We start from the raw sequence: 25,808 nt of genomic DNA, 5'->3' as shown, positions 1-25,808 counted from the left end.
CATCTTGGAATCACGTGTAAAACAGTCATTCCTGTTAGGAAAATGAGACAGTGTTGTAATATAACAATAAAATAAAAGTATAAGCTATCAGACAAAATAAAGATAAAACTGCAAACTACATGAATAACACAGTTACAATCATGATAGCAGCAGTGAGCAAAACAAACCGTAACATCTCAACTAGTGCATCTTGAATACTTTTAAAATATTTATTCACTATAATTTATTGATGTTTTTTATTAATATTATTCTGTGATTAAGATTCTGCAAAACCAAGTTCCACCTTGGACCAATGTCACATTTAGTTAAATAATTTTGAAGTCTCATCTAGAATATATGAAACATGTTCAAAAGGAGAAGAAAAAATATATGATTGTGGCAGAGTAAAGTAGCAATGATGCCGCGTGGTTTTCAACTACAGTAAAACTTTGATTATTCGTCAGGGGTCGGGACTGAGGCCATGACGGACAAGCAAAAAGACGGATAACAAAACAGCTACTTTAAAAATGATAGACGGTAGATTAGTTCAGCAAATAGTCATATTTATTTACAAAACTACAAGGGACGTTCAAAAAGTTTCCGCACTTTTATATTTTCGCTGGAAACGGTGAAGGCGGGAGGAGTAGTAATTGGGTATTAAAAAGATGGTACGACACTGGAAAAATTGCATCGCAAACAAAAGTGACTATGTAGAAAAGTGATGTAATTTGTTTTTGAAATCCTTAATAAATAGAGTTAAAAAAAATTGTGGAAACTTTTTGAATGTCCCCCGTATATTAAAAATATAAAATATAGTATTAACAAAATTAATTAATTCATATTATATTGTAACTACCATTGTAATAAGTAAATACAACTTCTTCTACTGGAGTCTTCTTCATTTTACTTTGTTCCATAACAAACGGTGCCCCGTTTTATACTCCTTTATCTGGGTTACGGAACACACTTCTAAAACAATAAAAGAAAGTTTTTCTTACCAATCAGTTTATCTCCTGCTACCTATGTTCTTTTGTTCACTATACCCAAACACTCCTGCTTATTGTCTCCTGACTCCCTACTCAAAACTTCTTTCCACCACATCTTTCTTCTTCTCCTAATTTGTCCTGTCACTCATCTCACAGAAGAGAAGCCCTTCACCCAATCCATCACAGCATTCATTTCACCCTTTCTGCTCCCACACAGTACATCACAAGCTGCCTGCATGTCACAATATATTAACAAAACATAACAGAATTTTAAAAGAAAATTGCAGTGCAGAAGAACATTAATATTAATACAGAATAACATTACCATCAGTGGTTTACATTTTTGACACGTTTTTCAATTTTGTTAGCGTCACACTTTATATCGTTTAATACTGTTCTCCCTACTCCGTAAATGAGGCAATACTGCAAGCACTTCCGCTGTTTTATAAACGTTTAACATTTTGAATATTTGTGACAATTCCAACACCACACACATACGTTTATTGGCCATAACAATGCACAGTAGTTTAATTATAACAAAAGAGAAAAGCTACGAAACACTATTAAAACTGAAGGTACATAAATGACACAGTGATTACAAAATGTGGTGTGACACATAGTACTGGAGAAAAACACAATGTGCCAGCAAAAGGGAGAGTTGTTCCAATGTGCACAGCACAGCAGTGTACCGCACGACAGTAGTAATAGGTAGACGCTGGCGTGTGCAATGATGGCTAATTGAGTGACAGATAATTGAGGTTTTACTGTAGTTTCAAAATAACTGGATTGGATAGGCAGTGCTATAGCACAGACATCTCATAAAGGAGTAGGCAGTACATGGGTCATAAATGTATGTTGAATCCACCTATGAATCCACCTATTCCAGTGCAGGGTGAGGGCCTCACTGTAGCATAACCCAGCTCAAGGAGGAAACCAAACATGAATGTGCTTCCAGCCTTGAAGACTCTGATTTATTATTATTAGATCAAACAGGAGAAGGACTATTTTAGTCCCACTTTATGTTTAGTAGGCTAGTACATAATTATTATTTTTTTGTGTCATGAATGCTCTTCCTATTTATTTATACCATTGACTTAAATACAAGTGATATTGCAGCTGAAAGGTATTGCCTGGGATAATATTGTTAATGAATTGGAGAATTGTTGGAGTAAAGTCTTTGCAATTTCTGTAATAAGTGTGTTATTATTTATATTTATGTATTATTTGCTGAAAGTTCATTTTATTCTGACAAATTTGTCATTCTCCATGCTTGATGCAAAGAAACAATATTTAAAAGTAATTGTCATTGAATTCAACTGTCTTAGAATACATTTCAGCAGGTAATGCCAAATGCCAGACATGATGCAAGCATGAATGATCAATGTTCTTTTATGTCACATTATTTCATTAAATGTACTCATTTTATTTCTTACCTTACCTATTTTATATTATTAACCTAATTATAACTAAAGAAAAGGTTTGAAAAGTTAAGTAAAAATCAATCTTGTATCACTATACTTTTGAGGGGCACCTCACCAAGTGCAATGTTCTTAGCAATACTAAGCCATTATTATTTTTTCTTTCTCTCAAAACAGAGCTTTCCTCTACATTAAGGATGGCAACCCAAACAAGCGCAATATCCACAACGAAACATCAATGCACCTGATTTGCATGGGACCGCAAATCATGCTACCAGAGGGGGCACTGCACCCAAGGATTTCCCGACCATATGAGGATGAGCAGAAAAGAGCAGACTGTCTGCAGATGACCCTCAAGTGGACTGGGGCAAAGCTGGACCAGGGAGAGTACGAACGAGCAGACGTCAATGCAGTTGACAACAAGAAAAGCACGTGTTTGCACTACGCTGCTGCCTCAGGGATGAAAACTTGCGTGGAGGTAATCGAACAAGTTATTACTTGACCTCATTGCTCATTAATAAAGGCGCCTAAAGACACTCATACAGAACCGTAAGAATGTTATTTGTGCTGCTGTTTTTTATTTTGCTGGTAAGCCAACTTACATTTGCCAGTAAAATTCTTCAGATTGTCCAAAGCCCTTGGTCATCACATGTCTAAATGTGCCCATGTTAGTGAAAATTCTAGCAAATGTGGGGATATTTTTGAGCCATAAGTAAACACTTTCCCTTACAGTAAGTACTTTCAGCTGTATACTTTTGATTCTGTCTTTGGCATCCGTGCTTCTGCAAGTAGTCCTTCATAATGGCAAATGCTGTTGGTTTTCTTCACAGCTAACCTTATACACTTGTTGGCCATCTTATTAGGTAAACCTCTCTACTGTGGGGTGGGACTCCCTATTTGCCCAGAACAACCAGTATCATTCTAGGCATTCATTCTATACAGTGCTGGAAGCAATTATTAAAGATTTTGGTTCATGCTGCAAATCTTGTGTTACCTTCACCCCAAAGGTGCACTATTGTAGTGCTTCACAAACACAGGGTCGCAAGCTCTTGGTAGTGGGTCACAAGTTGGTATTGTTTATAATGGTAGTGGGTTGTGGTCAATCAGTTTTGCTCTGATGATTGTGCTCGATTCACTAAGAAGCCCTGCTCTAGTTGCGCTCAATGTTCAGTCAGGAGAAAACCTGCTGCCAGCACCCCTTTATTATGGTAGATCACAATATCAAAAAGGTTGAGAAACACTGAGATGTTGCATTCACATGAAGGGATTGTGCAGGGTAAACTGAATTCAAGTTCATGAAACCAGCATGCTTTGTGACTTTGCATTATTCTACTGGAAAAAAGGCAAGACTGCGATCATGGATGTATGTGATTGGTTGTGGATGTGGTTTTTTGTGGCATTCTAGTGATCGTTTATTGGTTATAAAAAAGGACAAATGTGTGGTAAGGAATCATTTTTCTCATGTTACACTTGAACCTCTGACTGAAGGCAGGATGATATGAAGTTTTGATCTCGCCATCATTCTGACATTGACAGCATTTTTCCAGGCGCTACTCCTGCTGCTATGATAATCATATGCCGTCCTGTTCTTAGCTGACAGGTGTGGTACTTCTGCTGTTGAAGGACTTCTGCACAACACTGTTGTAAAGAACTACTGCATTATATGAGTGCTTATAGGCTTTCTTTTAATTTGGACAAGTATGTCTATTCTGATCTGACCACTCTCATTAATGACATGTTTTTATTTACAGAAGTGCCATTTACTGAATAGTTTGTTTGAACCTTTTTCTTTACTTTCTAGAGAATGTAGTCTTTGAAATTCCTAAGAGGGCTGCTGTTTTTGAGGTGCTGATACAGGCATGGAGGCCACAGTCCAATCTCATGTCCCATGTATTTTTCATGGCCTTGTTTCTATGCTGTGTAAATACTGAGTTATAGCTGTATGAGTGGCCATTTGAAGAAGAAACATATTTGCATTATCTTGCAGGTATACTGAATAAAGTGGCCACTTACTGTTATTTTTGCCTTTTAAAGTTGAATAAAGAATGCTTGTGCTGATCTGCCTGTCCACACCACTAAAGGCTGCAGTGGATGCAGTCTTGTAATGAGTTTTCCAGTTCTCTTTGATTTTTCATGCTGAAGCTTTTGAATCATAGATTTGGTATAACTTGCTATGCTGCAGTGCAAGACATGGTTTTTATACTATTAAGACCTCAAACATCATGAATTTCAATTTTTTTTGGTAGTCTGTATTCATAGCAGTTTTTTTTCATAGTACTCTATGCTGGTAGATTTTCAGATGGAATTTATCTTGGGAGAAACTGCATGTTTACACTAATAATACGTGCAAATCCTTAATCGTAACAGAATCTGTCAGACATTGCTTGAATGACAAGGTGCCTGGGGTGTATGGGAACTGTTTTCCCACGTGAAAATTTCTGTGCATGCCATTCTACAGTTTTGCAGAAGCTGCAGCTTATTGTACAGCTGTCAATCTGTTATTGGCCGTTTAAAGTAAAAATTGCAAGTGTATACTGCAAAAGTGTCTTAACATTAAACAAGAATGACAGCCAAATTAATGCATCTTGGGTGAACTGAGAAAGGCTTCCTCAGCTACACAGACTGTTTTATGTGTCAGTTTGAAGATATGACCAAGTGTGGGGTCAAAAATTTGGAAAATATTTAAGGGATGAGACAACCCTGATGTAAGCGTTTGAAAAGATGACTAATGTTGTCAGTTTAGCCAGTCTGAAAGATTCTTTCTGTACATAACTGAGTGAAACACTGTAGTGTTTCTGTGTGATTTTGCAGCAGAAGACTTAATTCTGACTTTTCCTGGACATGAATTCGTCCACAGCAACATTATACTACAGCAGAGCTTCTTAAACTTTTCAATCTGAGAAATAAGAAATTCTGTCTCATACTGGGACCCAAGAAGAGGATTAATACCATAATAGCAGCAGACTCGTAAATACAGTAGCCAAATAACAATGACCATATAATAAACTATAAAAGCTTGTTTTAGTCAAGCATATATTTCATAAGAAGAGTAATAAAAAAGAGAAAAGGAAGGTGAACATATTGTTAATAGAGGTATATTACTGTCAGTGTAAACGCTTAATTTAAGCTTCAGTAAAGCGTCACTTAACTTAGTCCCATGACTCATGGTGTCTGATAAGAACTAAAGCAGACAAAAAATAATCAGTCAGTGAAATTTATTTACCTTGATTTAAATAACTTTTTAAAATTATGCTTTTTAAATGACTTTCATTGTTAAATAATACATTCTTCTAAATGAGTTTGCAAATCTACAGTATATTCCAGTTTTCATTTAACAAAGATGAGTTGCATAGCCAACTTATTTCTTAAAATGTATGTATTTCATATGGGTGACATGCTAAATCTTACTGAAGAATTCTGCAAACTGTCTAGATTAAAATGTTTAAACTGATACATCGTGCTGAATACAGAAGGATCCACCCTGTGTCCTGACTCAGCAGGAAAACAGATAATTAGTTTCTTGGGTTAAATCGGGAGAGGTGTGAAAAAGGTAAAACAAACAAAAATAAAAATAAATGAAGCGACTAAAACCCGGGCAAGAGGCAAAAATCACAGTCAGTAAACAGGCAATAAGTTGAAAACCAGGCAAGACACGAAACATAATAACAAGAGAATACAAACATTTTAAGAAGGTTTTATATGCAGATTGGATAAGGCTCAGAGCACAAGGCTGACCTTTTATCCTGTTTGCTAATTAATTCAAGGTCATAACCACAGAGGCGTGGCACCCCTAGAAATGCCCCTAGAAATGCAAGAAATGATCCTAACAATGGTACAGTAATCCCTCGCTATATCGCGCTTCGCCTTTCGCGGCTTCACTCCATCGCGGATTTTATATGTAAGCATATTTAAATATATATCGCGGATTTTTCGCTGCTTCGCGGGTTTCTGCGGACAATGGGTCTTTTAATTTCTGGTACATGCTTCCTCAGTTGGTTTGCCCAGTTGATTTCATACAAGCGACGCTATTGGCAGATGGCTGAGAAGCTACCCAACTTACTTTCTCTCTCTCTCTTGCGCTGACGTAGGGGGGTGTGAGCAGGGGGGCTGTTCGCACACCTAGACGATAAGGACGCTCGTCTAAAAATGCTGAAAGATTATCTTCACGTTTGCTATCTTTTGTGCAGCTGCTTCCTGAAACGACATGCTGAACGGTGCTTCGCATACTTAAAAGCACGAAGGGCACATATTGATTTTTTTATCTCTGTCTGTCTATCTCTCTCTCTCTCTCTCTGCTCCTGAGGGGGTGTGAGCTGCTGCCTTCAACAGCTTTGTGCCGTGGTGCTTCGCATACTTAAAAGCCAAACAGCACTATTGATTTGTTTGCTCCTTTGAAGAGGAAGATAAGTTTGCATTCTTTTAATTGTGAGACTGAACTGTCATCTCTGTCTTGTCATGGAGCACAGTTTAAACTTTTGAAAAAGAGACAAATGTTTGTTTGCAGTGTTTGAATAACGTTCCTGTCTCTCTACAACCTCCTGTGTTTCTGCGCAAATCTGTGACCCAAGCATGACAATATAAAAATAACCATATAAACATATGGTTTCTACTTCGCGGATTTTCTTATTTCGCGGGTGGCTCTGGAACGCAACCCCCGCGATCGAGGAGGGATTACTGTATACCAAATTGACTTCCATTATAGGAAAAAGCTTGTAAGACCTCAAATTTCAGCCTTAATCATGACACTGTGCAAGGAGAAGAAGAGGAGGGGAGATGTGTCCGAAGGCAGGAGGAGAGAAGGAAAGTAAAGAGAGTGGAACTGAGGGTAGGAACTTTGAATGTTGGCAGTATGACTCGTAAGGGGAGAGAGTTAGCCGATATATGTTGGAGTGAAGGAAGGTTGATATATTGTGCGTGTAAGAGACTAAATGGAAGGGGAGTAAGGCCAGGTGGTTCGGAGGTGGATTCAAATTGTTCTATCGTGGTGTGGAAGGAAGTAGAAATGGGGTAGGAGGTATTCTGAAGGAACAGTATGTCAAGAGTGTTTTGGAGGTGAAAAGAGTGTCAGGCAGAGTAATGATTATGAAGCTGGAAATTGGAGGTGTGATGATGAATGTTGTTAGTGCATATGCACCACAAGTTGGGTGTGCAATGGGTGAGAGAAGATTTTTGGAGTGAGTTGGATGAAGTAATGAACAGTGTACCCAAGGGACAGAAAGTGGTGATTGGAGCAGATTTCAATGGACATGTTGGTGAAGGGAACAGTGGAGGTGATGAGTAGGTATGGTGTCAAGGAGAGGAATGAAGAAGGTTAGAGGATAGTGGATTTTGCCAAAAGGATGGACATGTCTGTAGTGAATACGTATTTTAAGAAGAGGGAGGAACATAGGGTTATGTACAAGAGTGGAGGAAGATGCACACAGGTAGAGTACATCCTATGCAGAAGAGTTGATCTGAAGGAGATTGAAGACTGCAAAGTGGTGGCAGGGGAAAGTGTAGTTAAGCAGCATAGGATGGTGGTCTGTAGGATGATGTTGGAGATCAAGAAAAGGAAGAGAGTGAGGGCAGAGCCAAGGATCAAATGGTGGAAGTTGAAAAAGGAAGACTGCAAGGTTGAGTTTAGGGAGAAGGTGAGACAGGCACTGGGTGGCAGTGAAGAGTTACCAGACAGCTGGAAAACTATAGCAGATGTAGTAAGGGTGACAACAAGAAGGGTGCTTGGCGTGACATCTGGAAGGAGGAAAAGGAAACCTGGTGGTGGAATGAGGAAATACAGGAGAGTATACAGAGGAAGAGGATAGCAAAGAAGAAGTGGGATAGTCAGAGAGATGCAGAAAGTAGACAAGAGTACAAGGAGATAAGGCACAAGGTGAAGAGAGAGGTGGGGAAGGCTAAAGAAAAGGCGTATGATGAGTTGTATGAGAGGTTGGACACTAAGGAGGGAGAAAAGGACTTGTACCGATTGGCTGGACAGAGGGACTGAGCTGGGAAAGCTGTGCAGCAGGTTAGGGTGATAAAGGATAAAGATGGAAACATACTCGCAAGCGAGGAGAGTGTGTTGAGCAGATGGAAAGAGTACTTTGAGAGGCTGATGAATGAAGAGAACGACAGAGAGAGAAGAGATTGGATGATATGGAGATAGTGAATCAGGAAGTGCAACGAATTAGCAAGGAGAAAGTAAGGACAGCTATGAAGAGGATGAAAAATGGAAAGGCAGTTGGTCCAGATGACATACCTATGGAAGCATGGAGGTGTTTAGGAGAGATGGCAGTGGTGTTTTTAACCAGATTGTTTAATGAAATCTTAGAAAGTGAGAGGATGCCTGAGAAGTGGAGAAGAAGTGTACTGGTGCCGATATTTAATAATAAGGGGGATGTGCAGGACTGCAGTAACTACAGGGAAATAAAATTGATGAGCCACAGCATGAAGTTATGGGAAAGTGTAGTGGAAGCTAGGTTAAGAAGTGAGGTGATGATTAGTGAGCAGCAGTATGGTTTCATGCCAAGAAAGAGCACCACAGATGCAATGTTTGCTCTGAGGATGTTGATGGAGAAGTTTAGAGAAGTCCAGAAGGAGCTGCATTGCGTCTTTGTGGATCTGGAGAAAGCATATGACAGGGTGCCTCTAGAGGAGCTGTGGTATTGTATGAGGAAGTCGGGAGTGGCAGAGAAGTATGTAAGAGTTATACAGGATATGTACGAGGGAAGTGTGACAATGGTGAGGTCTGCAGTAGGAGTGATGGATGCATTCAACATGGAGGTGGGATTACATCAGGGATCAGCTCTGAGCCCTTTCTTTTTTGCAATGGTGATGGACAGGTTGACAGACGAGATTAGACAGGAGTCCCTGTGGACTATGATGTTTGCTGATGACATTGTGATCTGTAGCGATAGTAGGGAGCAGGTTGAGGAGACCCTGGAGAGGTGGAGATATGCTCTACAGAGGAGAGGAATGAAGGTCAGTAGGAACAAGACAGAATACATGTGTGTAAATGAGAGGGAGGTCAGTGGAATGGTGAGGATGCAGGGAGAAGAGCTGGCGAAGGTGGATGAGTTTAAATACTTGGGATCAACAGTACAGAGTAATGGGAATTGTGGAAGAGAGGTGAAAAAAAGAGTGCAGGCAGGGTGGAATGGGTGGAGAAGAGTCAGGAGTGATTTGTGACAGACGGTTATCAGCAAGAGTGAAAGGGAAGGTCTACAGGACGGTAGTGAGGCCAGCTATGTTATATGGGTTGGAGGTGGTGGCACTGACCCGAAAGCAGGAGATAGAGCTGGAGGTGGTAGAGTTAAAGATGCTAAGATTTGCACTGGGTGTGACGAGGATGGATAGGATTAGAAAGGAGTACATTAGAGGGTCAGCTCAAGTTGGACAGTTGGGAGACAAAGTCAGAGAGGTGAGATTGTGTTGGTTTGGACATGTGCAAAGGAGAAATGCTGGGTATATTGGGAGAAGGATGCTAAGGATAGAGCTGCCAGGCAAAAGGAAAAGAGGAAGGCCTAAGCGAAGGTTTATGGATGTGGTGAGAGAGGACATGCAGGTGATTGGTGTAACAGAGCAAGATGCAGAGGATAGAAAGATATGGAAGAAGATGATCCGCTGTGGCAACCCCTAATGGGAGCAGCCGAAAGAAGAAGAAGAATCATGACACTCTGCAACCTGTCTATCCCTTTTTTGGTATTTCTGTGGTGTTCTTCTGGTCCAACAGGCACATCCTTCACAGTTTTTCATGATCTGCGCCACCACCACCTGATCAAAGCACTGTGATGTCTCTACATTGATGGATTAAAGGCCACAAGTCCTGATGACTGTCATCATCAAGTTCTTCCATGTGAACCCTGAATACCATGAGGACTGATAGCGAGGTCATTGATGTTAGGTAGAATGCCTAGAGGAGGCTGGGCGGTCTCATGGCCTAAGAACCCCTGCAGATTTTATTTTTTTTCTCCAGCCATCTGGAGTTTTTTTTTGTTTGTTTTTTCTGTCCTCCCTGGCCATCGGACCTTACTTTTATTCTATGTTAATTAGTGTTCCCTAATTCTATTTTCTTATTTATTCTGTCTTTTTTCTCTTCATTATGTAAAGCACTCTGAGCTACATCATATGAAAATGTGCTATATAAATAAATGTTGTTGTTGTTATTGTTGGTCTGAAGAAGGTGAGGGATCCAAAAAAATACATGGGGAGCCTACCATCCAACCCTGTTCAATTTTTGAACGTAACCCCTAGAACCATGTACATGGCACAACACAAAAGAAACCTAATGGGCCTGCACAAAGGTATCAAGTCACACTGGAGGTCTGTTCTTTAGCAAGCTCGGGTCCAAATGAGACTCCATTCTCTAGGCATGTCCCCTTTTATGGCATCCCAGCCAGAAAGGGTGGAGCTTCCTCTGGGTTTTGAGGGGAGAACTACAGTACTTGTATTCACTGGGTGTGTTCTGGAGCTGCAGGTGGAGGAGAAAGGACAGTTGGTGACAGTGCCACCTTTTGGTTTCAGGGTAGTAGTGCTTACCTCCAACAAGAAATGAAGGTGATCCCTTGGTGCATATGTGTAACACTGTAGATTAAAATTTATTGAACCACTGTAAAATAGCATTACAAGAAGATACTCACCTTTGTCGAGGCATGTTAAACTTGATACAAAATCTTGTTTGCACCTCAGTTAAAGATTTACATTCAGTGCTTGCTGTAATAGTGAATACGCGATGTTAGAGCACCAGTTGTTTACTGAATTTAACATCCAACACGGTGCTATATATACCCCAACCCTGTTGACTCACCTGTACAACAGTATTAAAATCATCATATCCTTGTGCCTTATCTGTTATTTCTATTTCATCATTTCAAAGTAACATCATGGAGCCTTCCGCTCACAATCCTTTCTGAAAAGGGTTGATGGTGTCATGGGAAATATCTTCTTATATACAGTACAACCCCTCTTAACCGGCCACCTTGGGACTGGACCCATGGCTGGTTGCCGTTTTGGCCGGTTAATCCGATGCATAGATAGATAGATAGATAGATACCTATTTTCATGTAGAAAAATATTTCTAAGGTATGTACTGTACCTGTTTGACGTTCCTGAAGAAACCATATCCACAAGGCTTCATGCATGATTTTGCACACAGGTTTTTTTCTCGTACAACGACTGGACAGTGTGGTGTAGTGGGTCCACTGCTCAAGTCAAAAAGGCCACTTTTTAAATATATAATCACCGCACTCGAGGCTTAGCGAGTATGTGTGGCCGATTGGTTCCCGGGGAATTCGTTTTGTGGGCGATCCTAGCTTAAGTGCACAGGTGAGGAGTCTTTCGCATCCGTAATTGTTCTTGGGAGCTGCTGATTGCCACATCTGATCCACGTCCCCGTGATAAATAGAAGCGCGAGGCGGCTAGGGGGAGAACAGGAAAGAACGGGAGGTTAATGAAGAAGGAAGCAGATAGAGGAAAGCCGGTGCAGGAGAGCAAGCGAGTGAGTGCAGATTCGATGGAGCAAAGGCAGGCAGCTGGGAGGTGAACCCCTGCAGATGAGTGTTTGGCCGACACTCGGTGGGGCTGAAGAAAGCGGTCGCTCCAGCTGAGCGATCACGGAGCTGGAGTGACCTATATTGAAGACGACTGGCTGTCGAAAGGCAGCGGCAGTCGTGGAGACTTTGGGCTGGTTTAGCCCTAGCATGAGCGCTCTGGCCACTGGGGAAAGAACCCAAGTCTCAGTCCGGATGGAACTCGACGTAGCCAGGGATCGGAGGGCTACCGGACCAGTGTGGAAGGCAGCTGCACCTGCAGGTAGGGCGACTTCCTTGTTGCGAAGCTCGATGGGAGAAAAAGGGGAGCCTACAAGGTACAAAGACGAAGGCACCATGGAAAATTAATAAAGGAATATGTAAACGGAAATCACTCTGAAAGTAGAAGCCCTCTCACCTTCCAGGAAAGAAGGAAGTGCATACATATAATATAAAGAAGAACTCAGGATTAAAAAATTTTATTTTATTTTATTTTAACAGGCCATTTAATGCGAGGCCTGTTAAGAGAGATTGTACTGTAATATGCTTTCGTGCCTGTCCGTTTGTCTGTCCAGGATTTTAAATCACCTGTAGCTCACAAATCTACTATCAGCTTTCAGGGTGATGATTGACCTCCAAGGTCAAAGGTCAACCAAGGAAGGTGAAGGTCAAAAATCAAATAACCTGTAGCCTGAAATTTGGTAAACGTATACTGCTCTGAAACTCTGCACTACAGCTTTATATTAAAAGCAAAGAGTTTTAGAATTATTACTCCTGTTATTTTTATTTTATTTTATTGTATGATCAACTCTCGGCAACAGGCAGCAGGGCAGCTGTGCGGTGCATCTGTACGGGTGCCGTTCTCATACCTACCACCTTCACTGTCACTACCTCTACCTCTTCATATACTAAATCATTGTGCACAAAAATGGTCAACGAAGGTAAAGGTCAAGTGTTCAAAGAGTATAGTCAATTTAGTGCAGTGTGCCGTTACTGTCTAGTTTATTATATTTTTGCACTACAGAAGCTAAGGCTGTCTGTGATGTATCAAAGGCACTGTTTATAAGCTATAATTCAGATCACCAACTACTGCAGTAAATCGTACGCTAAACAGGGGATGGTGAATCACTCGCCACAGAATTTGCACCTGTATGAACTTGACTAATTTTAATACCTGATCTTGCAGCAACCCATCACAAATATATCCCTCAACTCAATTTGGGTCATGACCCATAGCTTATTAAACAACTACAGTAATGCCATGTATGACATGCAAGGGTGGCATCTCTTTCTCCTTTTGAAAAATTTAATATTTACTGTAGTGAATATTAAAAATATTGCTCCAGAGCTCTCTAGTTTGTTGTAGCCTTCAGTAAATGAAATGTTTTCAGAAGGGTTTTTGGAAAGCCGTGTACCAAAACTGCTGTTTGGTACACTGTTGAAATGGGTGTCTTTTTTTGTGAATCTTTAAAAAAAAAACGTAATGTACAATCTTTACTCCTTGACTGCACATTTGTTTTCTTCAATTACCTGAATTTCTCTTTGTGGTTAATTTTGAGAAAAGAGTGTATTTTCTTATTTTATTACTTGACTTTTAAAGTGTGCAATTACAAACAATTTATATGTCACTTGGTGTTCTTGTTCCCTCTTGCCCAGTAAACAGCTGTTGCTGGATTGCACACACTGTTTATTATGTAAAGGTCATCATTTTGATATAGAAATAAATTAGCAATTCTGGCATAAATTGTCCCATTTCCTCTCATTTCACTTTGTGATTTTTACATGAATTGTTAATGTTCTTTGTTTTGTTTTTATTTAAAAATTATCTATTGTTTGTAGCCATGAATATGTATACTATAGCCTTTCATATGATTACCTTTCATTTTGAAAGTCCTCACTTGTCAGTTGAAGCACCTGAACATGATTCTTGATAGTTTATTGTAATCTGGAACTTTATTTACACAGTTACTGTTGAATCTTAAATAGAGTAGCTATTGTAATTAAACAAGGTTTGCTATAGTGCTGAGTGGTATGACAAAAATTCTATATCACAGTATTTTTCAAAATTATACCAGTTTCACTGTATTGGACGGTATTTTTTTCCCATGCATAACCACATTTTCCACTGCAATTACTGGTTAAGAATAACCTATTTCACTGTCATGAGAATTGTACATTATACAAAAAAACATTTTAATGTGCACACAGGTATTAATACGGGTTTACATGGCCCCATAAAGTGATAGTTTTCAAGGGTGTGGCACTAATGAAGAGAAGGAATCACATTGCTTGACAGATGTAGTCAAAATATAGAGCCTTTTTATTTGTCATTAAAGTAGAATGTCGTAAACTAAACTTCATCCTAAAATCAATGTTTAATTTACTAGATTTTCTCAAACCCTGTCATAAGTTAATGTAGCACATTAAATGCTTTGTGTTAAGTGTTCCCCGACCCAGTTGTTAATTGCTACACGTTTCTTAAACTGACTTCCTCTATACCAGTGATTCCCAACCGGTGGGGGTTCACGTGCTTTATAAAAGGGGTTTGCGAAAAAAATATTGTAATGGCAGAATTTTAAATCCCAAACGTAAAAAATATAACGAAATATTAAATGTAGGCAAATATATTCACAGTACTATTAATAATACAATAATAAAAATGGGTCAAAAAAATTTAATTTAAAATTCATGAATACTACCTCAGTCACTTACGCATTGCGATGGAAGATTCCGTAAAATTGTTGAGTCGCAACAGGTAACAATCCGTAACGCGTTGAGACTCTACACCGCTGACTATGCATGTACATTCTCGTATGATCCGGAATCTTCCAATTCAGCGAACCGAGAACCCCCGAATGCGCTTGAAAGAACGAGAATAACGTGTGCCGATATAAAAATGCTGCTATCAGACAAGGGAGAGTAGAGTCGAATTGAATCGTATAACGCGCTTAAGAACCACGAGTGATTTTAATAAGATAAATTGGTAGTGCATAGTGTGTGAAAATAAATTACGATAAAGACTTCATAAAGTGAATAAGTATTACTCCGTAATTTTACTATGGATCGATGGTTAAAAACGGGTAGTTTTATCAAGTCTTAAAAAAAAAAAGAAGCTGGATGAGCAATCAATTGCTTCTTCTTCTACTTCAGTCCCTGATTTGGTACCAACACAGGGTGACGATACTGAAAGTTGTAGTGAGCTACCGTCTCTCTAGATTGAAAGCAAGGAAAAAAAAGGCGAATGTAGTAAGACAAAAGAGAAGAAACGAAAATATGACAGTGACTATATACGAATGGGTTTTTATTTTACCGGGGATGAGTCAGAACCTAAACCGCTTTGTGTAATTTGTAATGAAGTCCTGGCCAACAGCAGTTTAAAAGCATCACTTCTTTGTAGACACATTGAAACAAAACATCCAACGTATATCGTAATGACTACACAGGGAGTTCGCCAATTTGTTCTGGTTTTTTGAATGGGTTCACAGGGAGAAAAAGGTTGAGAATCGCTGCTCTACACTAAGAGGAGACGCAATCAGCGATCGCTGCACAGAATACATTCACTTCATGATATTCTTGCTCTCTGAAAATGTAGAATGCTAAGATAAATTTTCATGATGAAATGCATTAAAGCAGGTATTAAACATGCCCGGTAGTGCTGCTTCCTCGCAGTAAGGGGTCCCCAGGTGTACGTTCAGTGTAGAGAACTTTATGGCAGGTGTGACGAGGCTCCAAAAAACTGGATGTATGAATGGGTATCGCACAGGTTTAACATGTCAACATGTTGACTATTCTCGTCATAAGTGTCGAGATTAAAGTGGAAATGTTGAGAATAAATTCAACATGTCATCAAACTATTACACACTAACCAGGTACATTACACAGTATTGAAAAAAATAAATAAAACAAGTACAACTTGGCTTGGCAGTATCATCCAGTAGTATAGAAGTGGTATTCACACATTTGAATATAATGGTCCACAACCGACCTTTTGAAACCAAAGTATCTCCAGACAACAGATACAGCTTCTTTTTTTGGCAAACGTTCTTCTGTGTCATCATGTTCAACTTTATCGTCGGCTACAGCTTCAGTTTGAGAATGTTCTCTGTCCATTTTCACCGTTCAATACCTCCACTAATGCATATACTCCGCTGCATGCTTGTTTAGCGGTGCAGCAGTGAAAAAGGTCCCCACTTAAACAGTTTCCCGCTGCGCCACATTCCGAATGCTGTTTAGGCTATTTAAACTGGTGTTGCGGTATGAGAAAAATCCATATCATAACAAAAATAAAAAACGTTTTTTGGTATGAACCGGTATACCGCCCAGCACTAGTTTGCTATATTGGTTCTTCTTTGTCTTTGTTGTGAGTGCAGTGGAAGCTCTGTAGGAAATATTTCTAAGTCAATCAATCAATATCTTGTTGCAAGTATTCCATAAGAAGTCATTAGTTTATTTAAAGAGGGAATTAAGTTCTCTTTCAGTTAATTGGCTCAAAATAACATTTAAATGATTCTTTAAAGACTGGTCTATGTAATGAGCACTTGTGAAACCACTCAACTTTCAGATCAGTGCAAAGCTCATGTACATTTTATGATGGGAACAATTCTTTCAATGTAAAAACAAAATCTGTTAATGAGGGAAAAGGGTTTGCTAGAGAAGATGTTAGATGTTTCAAAAAGTCTGTATCAGTGAGAGAATGAATGATGTAGTCATAGATGTTGCAGAAATGCAGCTTCAAGAACTGAAACACATCTGCATTGACAGAAAGCCCGGAGAACTGTTTTCCACATAGTTCATGTTTATGGTTTGTTTTGTAGAATGCACATTTGATTTTTTTAGGAAAAAATACCTGAGAAGATAGAAACATTCAAGCAGGGAAAATGTAGAAAAATCTACTGTTTACCACAGGGGGAAATGGGAAAACATTCTAAGGTCCTACCTGCAAACATTACAAAAGGGACTGGAGCAAACCCGCACATGCTATAATAGTAAACATAGAACAAACAAAAGAACGGGTGGAAAAAAAGTATAAAATTTACAAAAAACATAGCAAAACAAAGACACAATCCTAAGAAAGATAAAATAATATTAAAAATCCAGAAACAAGCAGGAACCGAATTGTAATTTCCAGTGGTGCAAGCTGTACTTCAAGCATGTACTCAGTTGAGGAAACTTCATCTACACCAGACTTGGAGCTCTCACTGATGATCTCTGTTTTTTGAATTTATTTATGTGTTCTGTTCAACCATGAAATATTAAATGATAAGAAGTACAAGTATTGAGAACCTGCTAAAGTAAAAACAACTTACTTGTATGGTTCAGATATGCTACAGAGTGTTTTGCAGCAACACGGAAGTGTCGTCAGCTCTTCTGTGCAGGTTTAAAGTTTCTGTGGTTTGATTACTGAAAAGCTGTGATAGCCTATTCTTTGAAAGAATTTTGTTGTATTTGACTCAGTTCAAGAATTTAGTACATTCGTTGATCAATGCTCGGGGCCTTTGTCTTGGTTGAAACAGTGTGTAGTGCTAATTTAGTATGTAGCCTAGAAATGTCAAGGAAATTGATGCATCCATTCATTTCTTTTTCCATTGTGAATTGGATTGCAGGGAATTCTCCAGATATGGGATCAAGATAGTATGCAAACCTGCAGACACTGTCCTTTTCAATGCCAAAAGTAAATAGCCAACTACAGAGACAAGAAATGCAATTTACAGCATTCCATGCAATGCATACATGAGACAAACATGTAAAACACTCGTAACACATATACAGGAACATCACAATGCCATTGGAAGGAAGGACCCAAAGTCTCTTATATACACACCGGATACACATTTAACGAACGCTGTGAAAGTAAAATTCAGAGCCGATACATCCAGCTTGAGAGCTGGATGAATCGTGGCTCTCAATTGAAAACACCATTAACAGACACTATATGCAGGCTTAAAAAGAATAACATCCAAATAATATAAAAGACTTTATGACCAACACCTTCGAACCCCATCTTTTTAGTCCACCCACCCCTCACTTGTTATGTATTGCCTTTGATTCCTCTATGACTATTTATATTCCTATGATGATGACACCTGGAAGGTTGTCTAAAGCTTAGGAATATAGAACTATTTTAAGATGCATGACTCATTTTTTCCCTTTGTGGATCTCTATCTAGAAATATGCAAACCATATCATAGACCTTCACTTCTGTATACTGAATATGTATCCAGTAGAGAGGCACTCTTTCTCCCCTGAGATGTGTTTCTTGGTACAGAACAGACTAGAGCCAATACCATCCCTTTTGTAGACATGGCGGAAATAAAAACAAGAGAGAAATATGGTAGAAACTAGGGGGCTCCGCCCCCTGCTCGCTTCGCTCGCCAACCCCTGGTGTTGGGAATGACAAAGAGCGTGATGTATGAATGAGATATAGAATAGTGTGACGGTGTAGATGATGCAAATAGAAAGCAAACAATAAAGTGTGTGGCACAGTGTAAAGGTTTATTTTAAAATTTCTTTGTACACGCCGTTTAAGTGTAAAAGGTAATTCCAGCTCAGAACTTGTAAGGTCATTTAAGATGGTTATTGTTGTGATCAGAGTCAAGTTTGTCAGAGCTTAGAAAGAGTTGTGTCTCTCCAGGAAGTAATGGAATGACTTGGGTATTAATGTTTTCCATATTAATATTTTTTGGACATAATATAGTGCGTTGTGTTAAAAGGGGCATTTGGTCTAATGAGATTGCTGTTCGAAATGTCTCTGTAACTAAGTTGTCGCAGATAAAAACTTGAGGAATTGTAATAATATGTGCCTGAAGTCCAGCTGTATTGGTGAGTGTACCATCTCTCAGTTGTAATAAGTTATGATAATAATTGTTATGATCTGGTTCTGGACATCGTATCTTTTTTACTAACTGTATCTTTTGAAAGCAATGCCAATTGTCTGCGTATTTTAAGGTGCACTGAACAATAGCTGAGTGCATGGCATCTGGAAGAATAGCTAATCACTGTCTAAAATCTCCTCCTCATAAAAGTACCTTTCCTTCAAATCGAATATTATTATTCATAAACGTTTGTAGAAGTTTATGAATGGTGTTGAGTAAGTGACTTCATGCCATTGAACATTCATCAATAAACAACATTTTTTCAAGACGGATGTCACGTGCAGTGCCACCGTTAATGTTCATAGTGGATTCCGATTTGTAGGATCTAATGTAGTTGATAAAGATTTCACTTTCAGGTACATCGTCAGTTATAAGCCTCTGTAGATATTCAGTATATGAATGTAAAGGAGGCAGTCTAATTTGACCCTTTTGACAACAACGTCTAAATGTATAACTTGTATTGCCAGTTGTTTCTTCAGGGAAGTGAACTGAATGACAATGATTGCAAATGACATTCATTAATCCGAATGAATTTTCCTGGTGTATGTTTTTCTTGTGCCGTTTGAGAGGCGCGTTGTTGCATGTGTAGTATTTGGGACGTGTTGTTTTGGAGCTGTAATCGATTTGCCTGTGCTGTGTGAGAAGCCCGTTGTTGCCTTCGCTGCCTTTAACGTATGTCTGAGACGGGAGGTGTTTCGTTTTGAATCCGTGCCTGTTGCGATGCAGCACTTTGATTGATAGTTTGCGTCATGTGGATCTAGGATGTAGATTTGTGCATATTTGCGTTGTTGATTTGTTTCAGGGTGCACTGTTCCAATGCGATGCAGTATTTGTGCACATATGCGAAAGTAGTATGGGCCATTGCCTTTTGGTGGCCTGATATTTACTCCGGTATATGCAAAAGCAAATGAACCATTGTAGGATCTAATGCAGTTCATAAAGTTTTTACTTTTAGGTACATCGTTAGTTAGAAGCTTTAGTTGAGCTTTGCGTTTTTGGAGTCGAGACATTTTTTCTTTTAGAAATATGGATAAGTAATAAGGAGAATTGCACTCACTGTTAATATGGAGCCTTTTCTGCGGTTGAACGGTTAATAGTGCCTTATTGTAATGAGATCCACCTATGCTGCATAGCCGTCTATTTTGTTGTTTCTTTCGTGTTCGTGTGTTTGTTCCTGTTATCCTTTCCTTTTCGTTTTGTACCCGTGACCGTGTATTCATGACTTGTTTCTTTCTCAGCATGCGAAATATGGATAAGTAATAAGAAGGATCGCAGTCACTGTTAATATGTTTCTTTTTCTGCAGTTGAACGGTTAATAGTGCTTTATTGTAAGGAGATCCACCAATGCTGACACCTATGCTGTCTAGTGTGAAGGTGTTGATGTTCACTTTAGAATATGTGGCTTTGGGTGTCACTTCTTATGGATGTGGGGGGGGGGGGGGGGGGGGGTGTTGAGGATTGTTGTCGCGCGAGCGTCTTCTTTCTTTTTGTGTCCCTGTGTCTTGTTGAATCCCCCTCTTTGTGTGTGTCCCGTCCCTTGCTTGTAGGGTCTGTGGGGTGGTTTTGTGTTCTTTTTTTTGTGTTCCATGGGCTTGTTGAATCCCCCTCTTGGTGTGTGTCCCGTCCGGTGCCTGTAGGGGGGGGGGGGTGCCTTGCTGTTGTGCGCGAGCCTCTTTTTTTTTTGGGTCTAGTTTCGTGTGCAATGTGTTTCGTGCTTTGCTTGCGTTTGAATACTTTTTTATGTGCCGTTTCCTTTTTTCGGTGCTCTTTGCGCCTCATTTCTCAATTTTTCCTGTGCTCACTCCTTTTTTTCTGTGGTCTTGTCCGCCTCTCGCGGCCCCTCATCCGCCTCTCTCGCCCTCTTCTATCCGCCTTTCTCGGCTCCTCAGCCGACCCTCGCGGACTCTTTTTGCGCCTGCGCAGTACGTCTTTTTGCAGCTACGGCCCATTGCCGGATGTGCCTGCGTCCATCATCCGGTTTAGCATTCTCGGTTAGTAATATGGATAAGCGATCCAGCTGCTCTGGCACAATCTCAGATACTGTATCTCTCTCACACACACACACACATTATGTATGTATGTATGTATGTATGTATGTATTTATTTATACACACACACACATATATATACTGTATATACGTATATATATATATATATATATATATATATATATATATTTATGTGAGGAACAATGGTGGTTTTTATATATTAAGTTCTAGCTGTGTTTAGTTAGATTTGTTTTCACACTCATAGCACAAGCACAAGGCTGCAATGGCTAGTTTTTTCCCTCTTCACATATATACTTACTTGTGAAAGTAAAAATGAATGAGATTATATTGCCTTATATTATAGATAATTCAACACTGTGCATCCAATGTATAGGATCATGGACCTGCACCTTTGATTTTGCACTGATCCATGTGCACTGGCAGCCAGCACTGCATGGCTAATTATGCGTGCAGATTTGCCTTATGCCCAGCTATGATCTAAAAACAAGCCTTAAAGGAGCCCTCCCTCTCCCCTTCTCATCATCAGAAAGCACAGGACATGCTATGAAATAATAATAACAAAATATTTATTTTTACTTGCAAGGCATTTGTTTCTTCTTGAGGAAAGTATCTGGCTGGACACATTAATTGGAAACAAAACAGCCATTTTAGTGCACCCGGATCCATATCAAGCATCGAAGAGTGAAACTCTGTGAGCACAGGGATCTTATTGCTAGTTTGTGGTTGTTTGTTATATTTTATTTGTGGAATTCCTGTCTGTATCTTTTGTTGTTTGAGACATGGTGGCACAGCGGTTAGTACTGCTGTGTTACCTCTCACATCACATTTTTTGGACACCGTAACTGGTCCAGCATTGATGTCAGACTTCTCCCTAATCCACAGAGACATTTGAAAGAGCATTGTACCATTATAATCCACTTAGAACTAGTTCAGTTCCTCCTTCCCCATTGACTTCAATGCATTTCCCAAACATTTCCATGATTTTGCCAAAGTCATGCCAATGCAAACTTCTCAGGGTTTCACTCATCACTAGCGTCTAGTCAAAAAGCTGAGAATAGGCTGCATGTTCTCCTTATGACTGTGTCGGTTTTCTCAGTTTAATTTAGTTTCATTCCTCATCTTGACTCTTTGTGTGACTATGCCTTTTAATAGACTGTCTCTATCCCAGTATAGCCAGGTGGGTTCTGGACCCCCTTGACCTGCACTGGAATTAGTGGATTTGGAAAAATTAATTATTTCTGCATGCAAAACAAACACATTATTTTATGTTTTACTAGACTATATTCTCACGGGGGTCAGCTAAATAATGTTAAATTTAAACAGGAAATAATATTTAAATTCTGCTTGCAGGTTTCTTTTTATTTTTTTTCTCTTGATTAAGAGTGAAACATTTTACAAATGTGTGTAGTGGAAGAAGTTGAATCAAAAATAGATGAATGAATGAGTGTTTTGTGTAACATCCAAAAATGATTTATTTCGAGGCCGTTTTTATTTGAATATCTGAGATTTCTAAAATAATCTTATCAGCGGACAGAGTTATTTCTGAGTTGCATGAAAATGTCTAATTAGCACACAGGGTTCCTTTTAAATGCTGCCTTCTGTTTTGGGACTAATTTGAGGTGCATAATAATTTACTGGCATAGTTATTCTCCTCTTCTAAAATAGTGTAATTAAAGACCTTTTTCTGTATTATTTCTGCAAGATGGTTGGCAATTAAGAGGCCATTTTATCAAATTTATACACTTCTTTTTTAACATTCAAATCCAAACTAAAATCCATATCTTCTCAGTTCCTTTTCGAAATAAACACTTTTTTCTGTAATGTGCTGCTCATTGTTTTTATTACCATATCAGCCAGCTATTCTTCTAACTATATTGTACTGCTTGTATGTACTGCTTTTATTGCACACTGTTACATTAATAACCTGGCTGGTTGCTTTCCAAAGTCTTTTGTTCTCCACTCTTCTCGGTCCTCCACATCATTTCAGATCATTTGACACCACCTCCAACGACTTCTACCTCCATCTTGGTGCACCTCTTCACCCAAGTATCCTCTGCCTTTCATTCTACATGTCCAAAACACTTTAGCCTGTTTCTCCTCTCCACAACACTTATCAACCATGCACCAAGTCATTCTCTTAACTCAGCATTCATCTTCCTCTCACTCTGTGGTGCTGCACAAATCCACTGTGGTGTTGCGGGTCCACAGCTCCCGTTCAAAAGGCCAGTTTTAAAATAAATAATCACCGCGCTCGCGGCTTGGTGAAGGAGCATGGTGGTTGTGTGGCTGAAGTGGTTCTCAGGGTGATTTGCGATGTGGACGTTTTTCACCTTAGTGCACAGGTGAGAAATAGCCCGCATCCGTAATTGTTCCTGGGGCTGCTAATTTGCTACAGCTGCCATGCCCTCTTGATAAATAGAAGCACGAGTCGGCTAAAGGGGAAAAAAAAGAAAAGGGAGAACGAGAAAAGGAGAAAGCAGGACGCAGGGAGGGAGGGAGAGAGAGCGAGCGAGTGCAGGCTCACATGCAGCTGTGCAGGAAGCCTGGGTGTTGTGCCGACACCCAGGAGTAGTAGTAGTAGTGGTCGTTTCCGGTGAGTGAACATGTAGCGGGAGTGACCAGTGATGAAAGGCGGATGACTCTCCGTGTAAGGCTGTGGGAGTCAGGACTTGGGACATGGTGTCCCCAGTGTGAGAGCCCTGGTCGTTGGAAAATCCCAAGTCACTGTTTGGAGGAGCCTACTGGAGCCAGGAGTCGGTGAGGCAAACTGAACAGCCGAAGCAGGCAGAGCAGGTCAGCCACAGCTAGGGTGACTCCTCTATTGAGAAGCCCAAACGGGAAGCAGGGGAACCGCCAGTAGTAGAAGAAGGATGCAACGGATGTTTAAAAGGACAGCTTTCTGTATGGTTTTAACCTCGTTAAGAAGACTTTTTTCTAATGATTTTAACCTCCACGTTTTCACTTCTGTTTTTATGGATTATTTATTTAAATGACTCTTTTTGAAGCACTGCAATTTATTTATTTGAATACTGTTTTGTTGTGTTGTTTTAAATAAAAGCATTTGACACTTTTGCACCATCCCCTTGCTATGTTGTTGCCTCACTGCTTAGCTCATCGATAGCATTACCAATGGTGACGGGTTCAAGGGCTCCCGGACAGAAGATGGGAGCATGCACGAACCTGCAACGTCACATCCACCTGATCGTTCTCATTTCAGTTCCTTTCAACTTCTATTTATTTTTCACTTTCATTGGCCACAGCTCAATGCCGTAGATCATACTACTCCTGAAGCTTTCATAAAAAATAAAAATTAATTGGATAAATAAAGTTTGGCTTTCTAGTAATATAAACTCTTTAACAGAAAAAAATCTAAATATATAAGCTAGAGATTATTATAAATGTATTAATTATACTCTCAAAATAGGGTGTGAAAAAACAATATACTGTACATAAAAACATAACATGCACAATAAGATCAATAATGTGGGCTTATAAAAATACAGAGTCAGAAAGGCAATCAAAGTCCATATACAAAGTCAGTATGGAAATTAATACAATAAAACAGTAGCACCTGATCATAAAAGAAATATATGGCCCAAAGTTTCTAGTAAAAAGAAATTATGGGATGAACTATTTAAATTTAGTTCAACTGAGATTATACTTCATTGCAATGTAGTTTGAAAAACAGACATTAGAACAATCTAGACGAGAACTGGTCATTCTACCCAACAAAGCTCACCAGTAATATTGACTTAATTCTTCAAAAAAACATCAAGTCGAGTTTTGAAAGTCCCTAAAGCCCTACTGTCTACCACACTACTTGGTAGCTTATTCCATGTGTCTATAGCTCTCTGTGTGAAGAAAATCTTCCTAATGTTAAGGGTAAATTTCACACAAGCAAGTTTCCAGGTGTGTCCTTGTGTTCTTGATTATAGTGGAGTGATATTTTGTATGTAAGTTCATAAATATTTTGTATGGCTTTATTTGTAAGCTAGACATCCCAATTGTGATTTTAATGTCTCATTAGGCTGGGCGTACTTTCTTGTCTATCTAAGCAAACACTGAGACTGATTCAGGATGTGAAATTTATCGGAGGGTTGGTTGGCTCAAACTGGTCTGGCAAGGGGGATTCTGTGCAGAACATTCTATGAGTCGTCCCCCACAGGAAGCTGGCAAGCTTCAGCTAAAGAAATGGTATCCACTACTAAAAGGCAGTGTGTGCATTCATTGGTCTGCACTATGGTTGTTAGGGATTGGTATTGAATCAGTGGTCATTCAGTACCACGACACCTATTGGCGAAAGGATTTTGAAAGGGATGTATAATGTTGGTCACTTATTCAAACCTTTTTCTCACACCATGGACATGAAGAGAACACAATGAGCAGCACAACTTGCAAGCCATATTGAGACAGGCATGCAGCCTGTCCTGAAAAAAGCTGACTAGAAATGATGACTTGACCAAAGACCTTTGTGTAACTACAAGTCTATGTGACACCTGAAACTTTACATCTAGCATTTATCAGGTTGTAAGACTGCCAATATCAACATGTACTTTGCTTCATTATTATTGTTTTATTAATATTATCAATAATGCATTATTAAAATGTGCAGCTTAACTTCTGCTTGCCCCTTTACTCTATCAAATTGCCTGAAGTTATAGATGTAGAAAGGAAGGTGTGGAGAAGTCCTAAAGTACGGTACCTTATAAAGAGTAGTAAGTCTATGGGATCTGAGGCATTCTGATAAAGTCTACACAATAAAGAATACAAAAGGGGAAAGTAGAGTCACATAGGACTCTACCAAGACAGAATATTGATGAACTTGTTTTAAAGTAACAGTCTCAATCCACTGTACTAATTCCCTTCATAATTTTAAACACTTCAATCATGTCTCCTCTTAATCTCCTTTTGCTTAAACTGAAAAGGCTCAGCTTTTTAAAATATTTTCTTATAATTCATCCTGTGAATGCCAGGTGGCACTGTTGCCCCTTTAAACCCAACAGACAGACACTCGGGACACAGGTTAAAAGCATCAAGAAGA

General features: G+C 39.4%; 1 protein-coding gene across 7 annotated transcripts in view; it reads left to right on the top strand.

Annotated features, from left to right (window-relative positions):
* ankib1a (ankyrin repeat and IBR domain containing 1a) overlaps positions 1-25,808 on the top strand; it is a 393,960-nt gene that overhangs the window by 216,851 nt on the left and 151,301 nt on the right. For all 7 annotated transcript variants that reach the window (XM_051936157.1, XM_051936159.1, XM_051936161.1 and 4 more), the window contains one exon: positions 2,561-2,861. In XM_051936157.1, coding sequence (XP_051792117.1) covers positions 2,561-2,861 — 301 coding nt within the window. The remainder of the gene's footprint in view (positions 1-2,560; positions 2,862-25,808) is intronic.

Source organism: Erpetoichthys calabaricus, chromosome 13, assembly GCF_900747795.2.
Source record: "Erpetoichthys calabaricus chromosome 13, fErpCal1.3, whole genome shotgun sequence".
Classification (NCBI taxonomy): domain Eukaryota; kingdom Metazoa; phylum Chordata; class Cladistia; order Polypteriformes; family Polypteridae; genus Erpetoichthys; species Erpetoichthys calabaricus.
The sequence above is the reverse complement of the archived record's forward strand: the minus strand, read 5'-3'. Positions and strand labels throughout refer to the sequence as shown.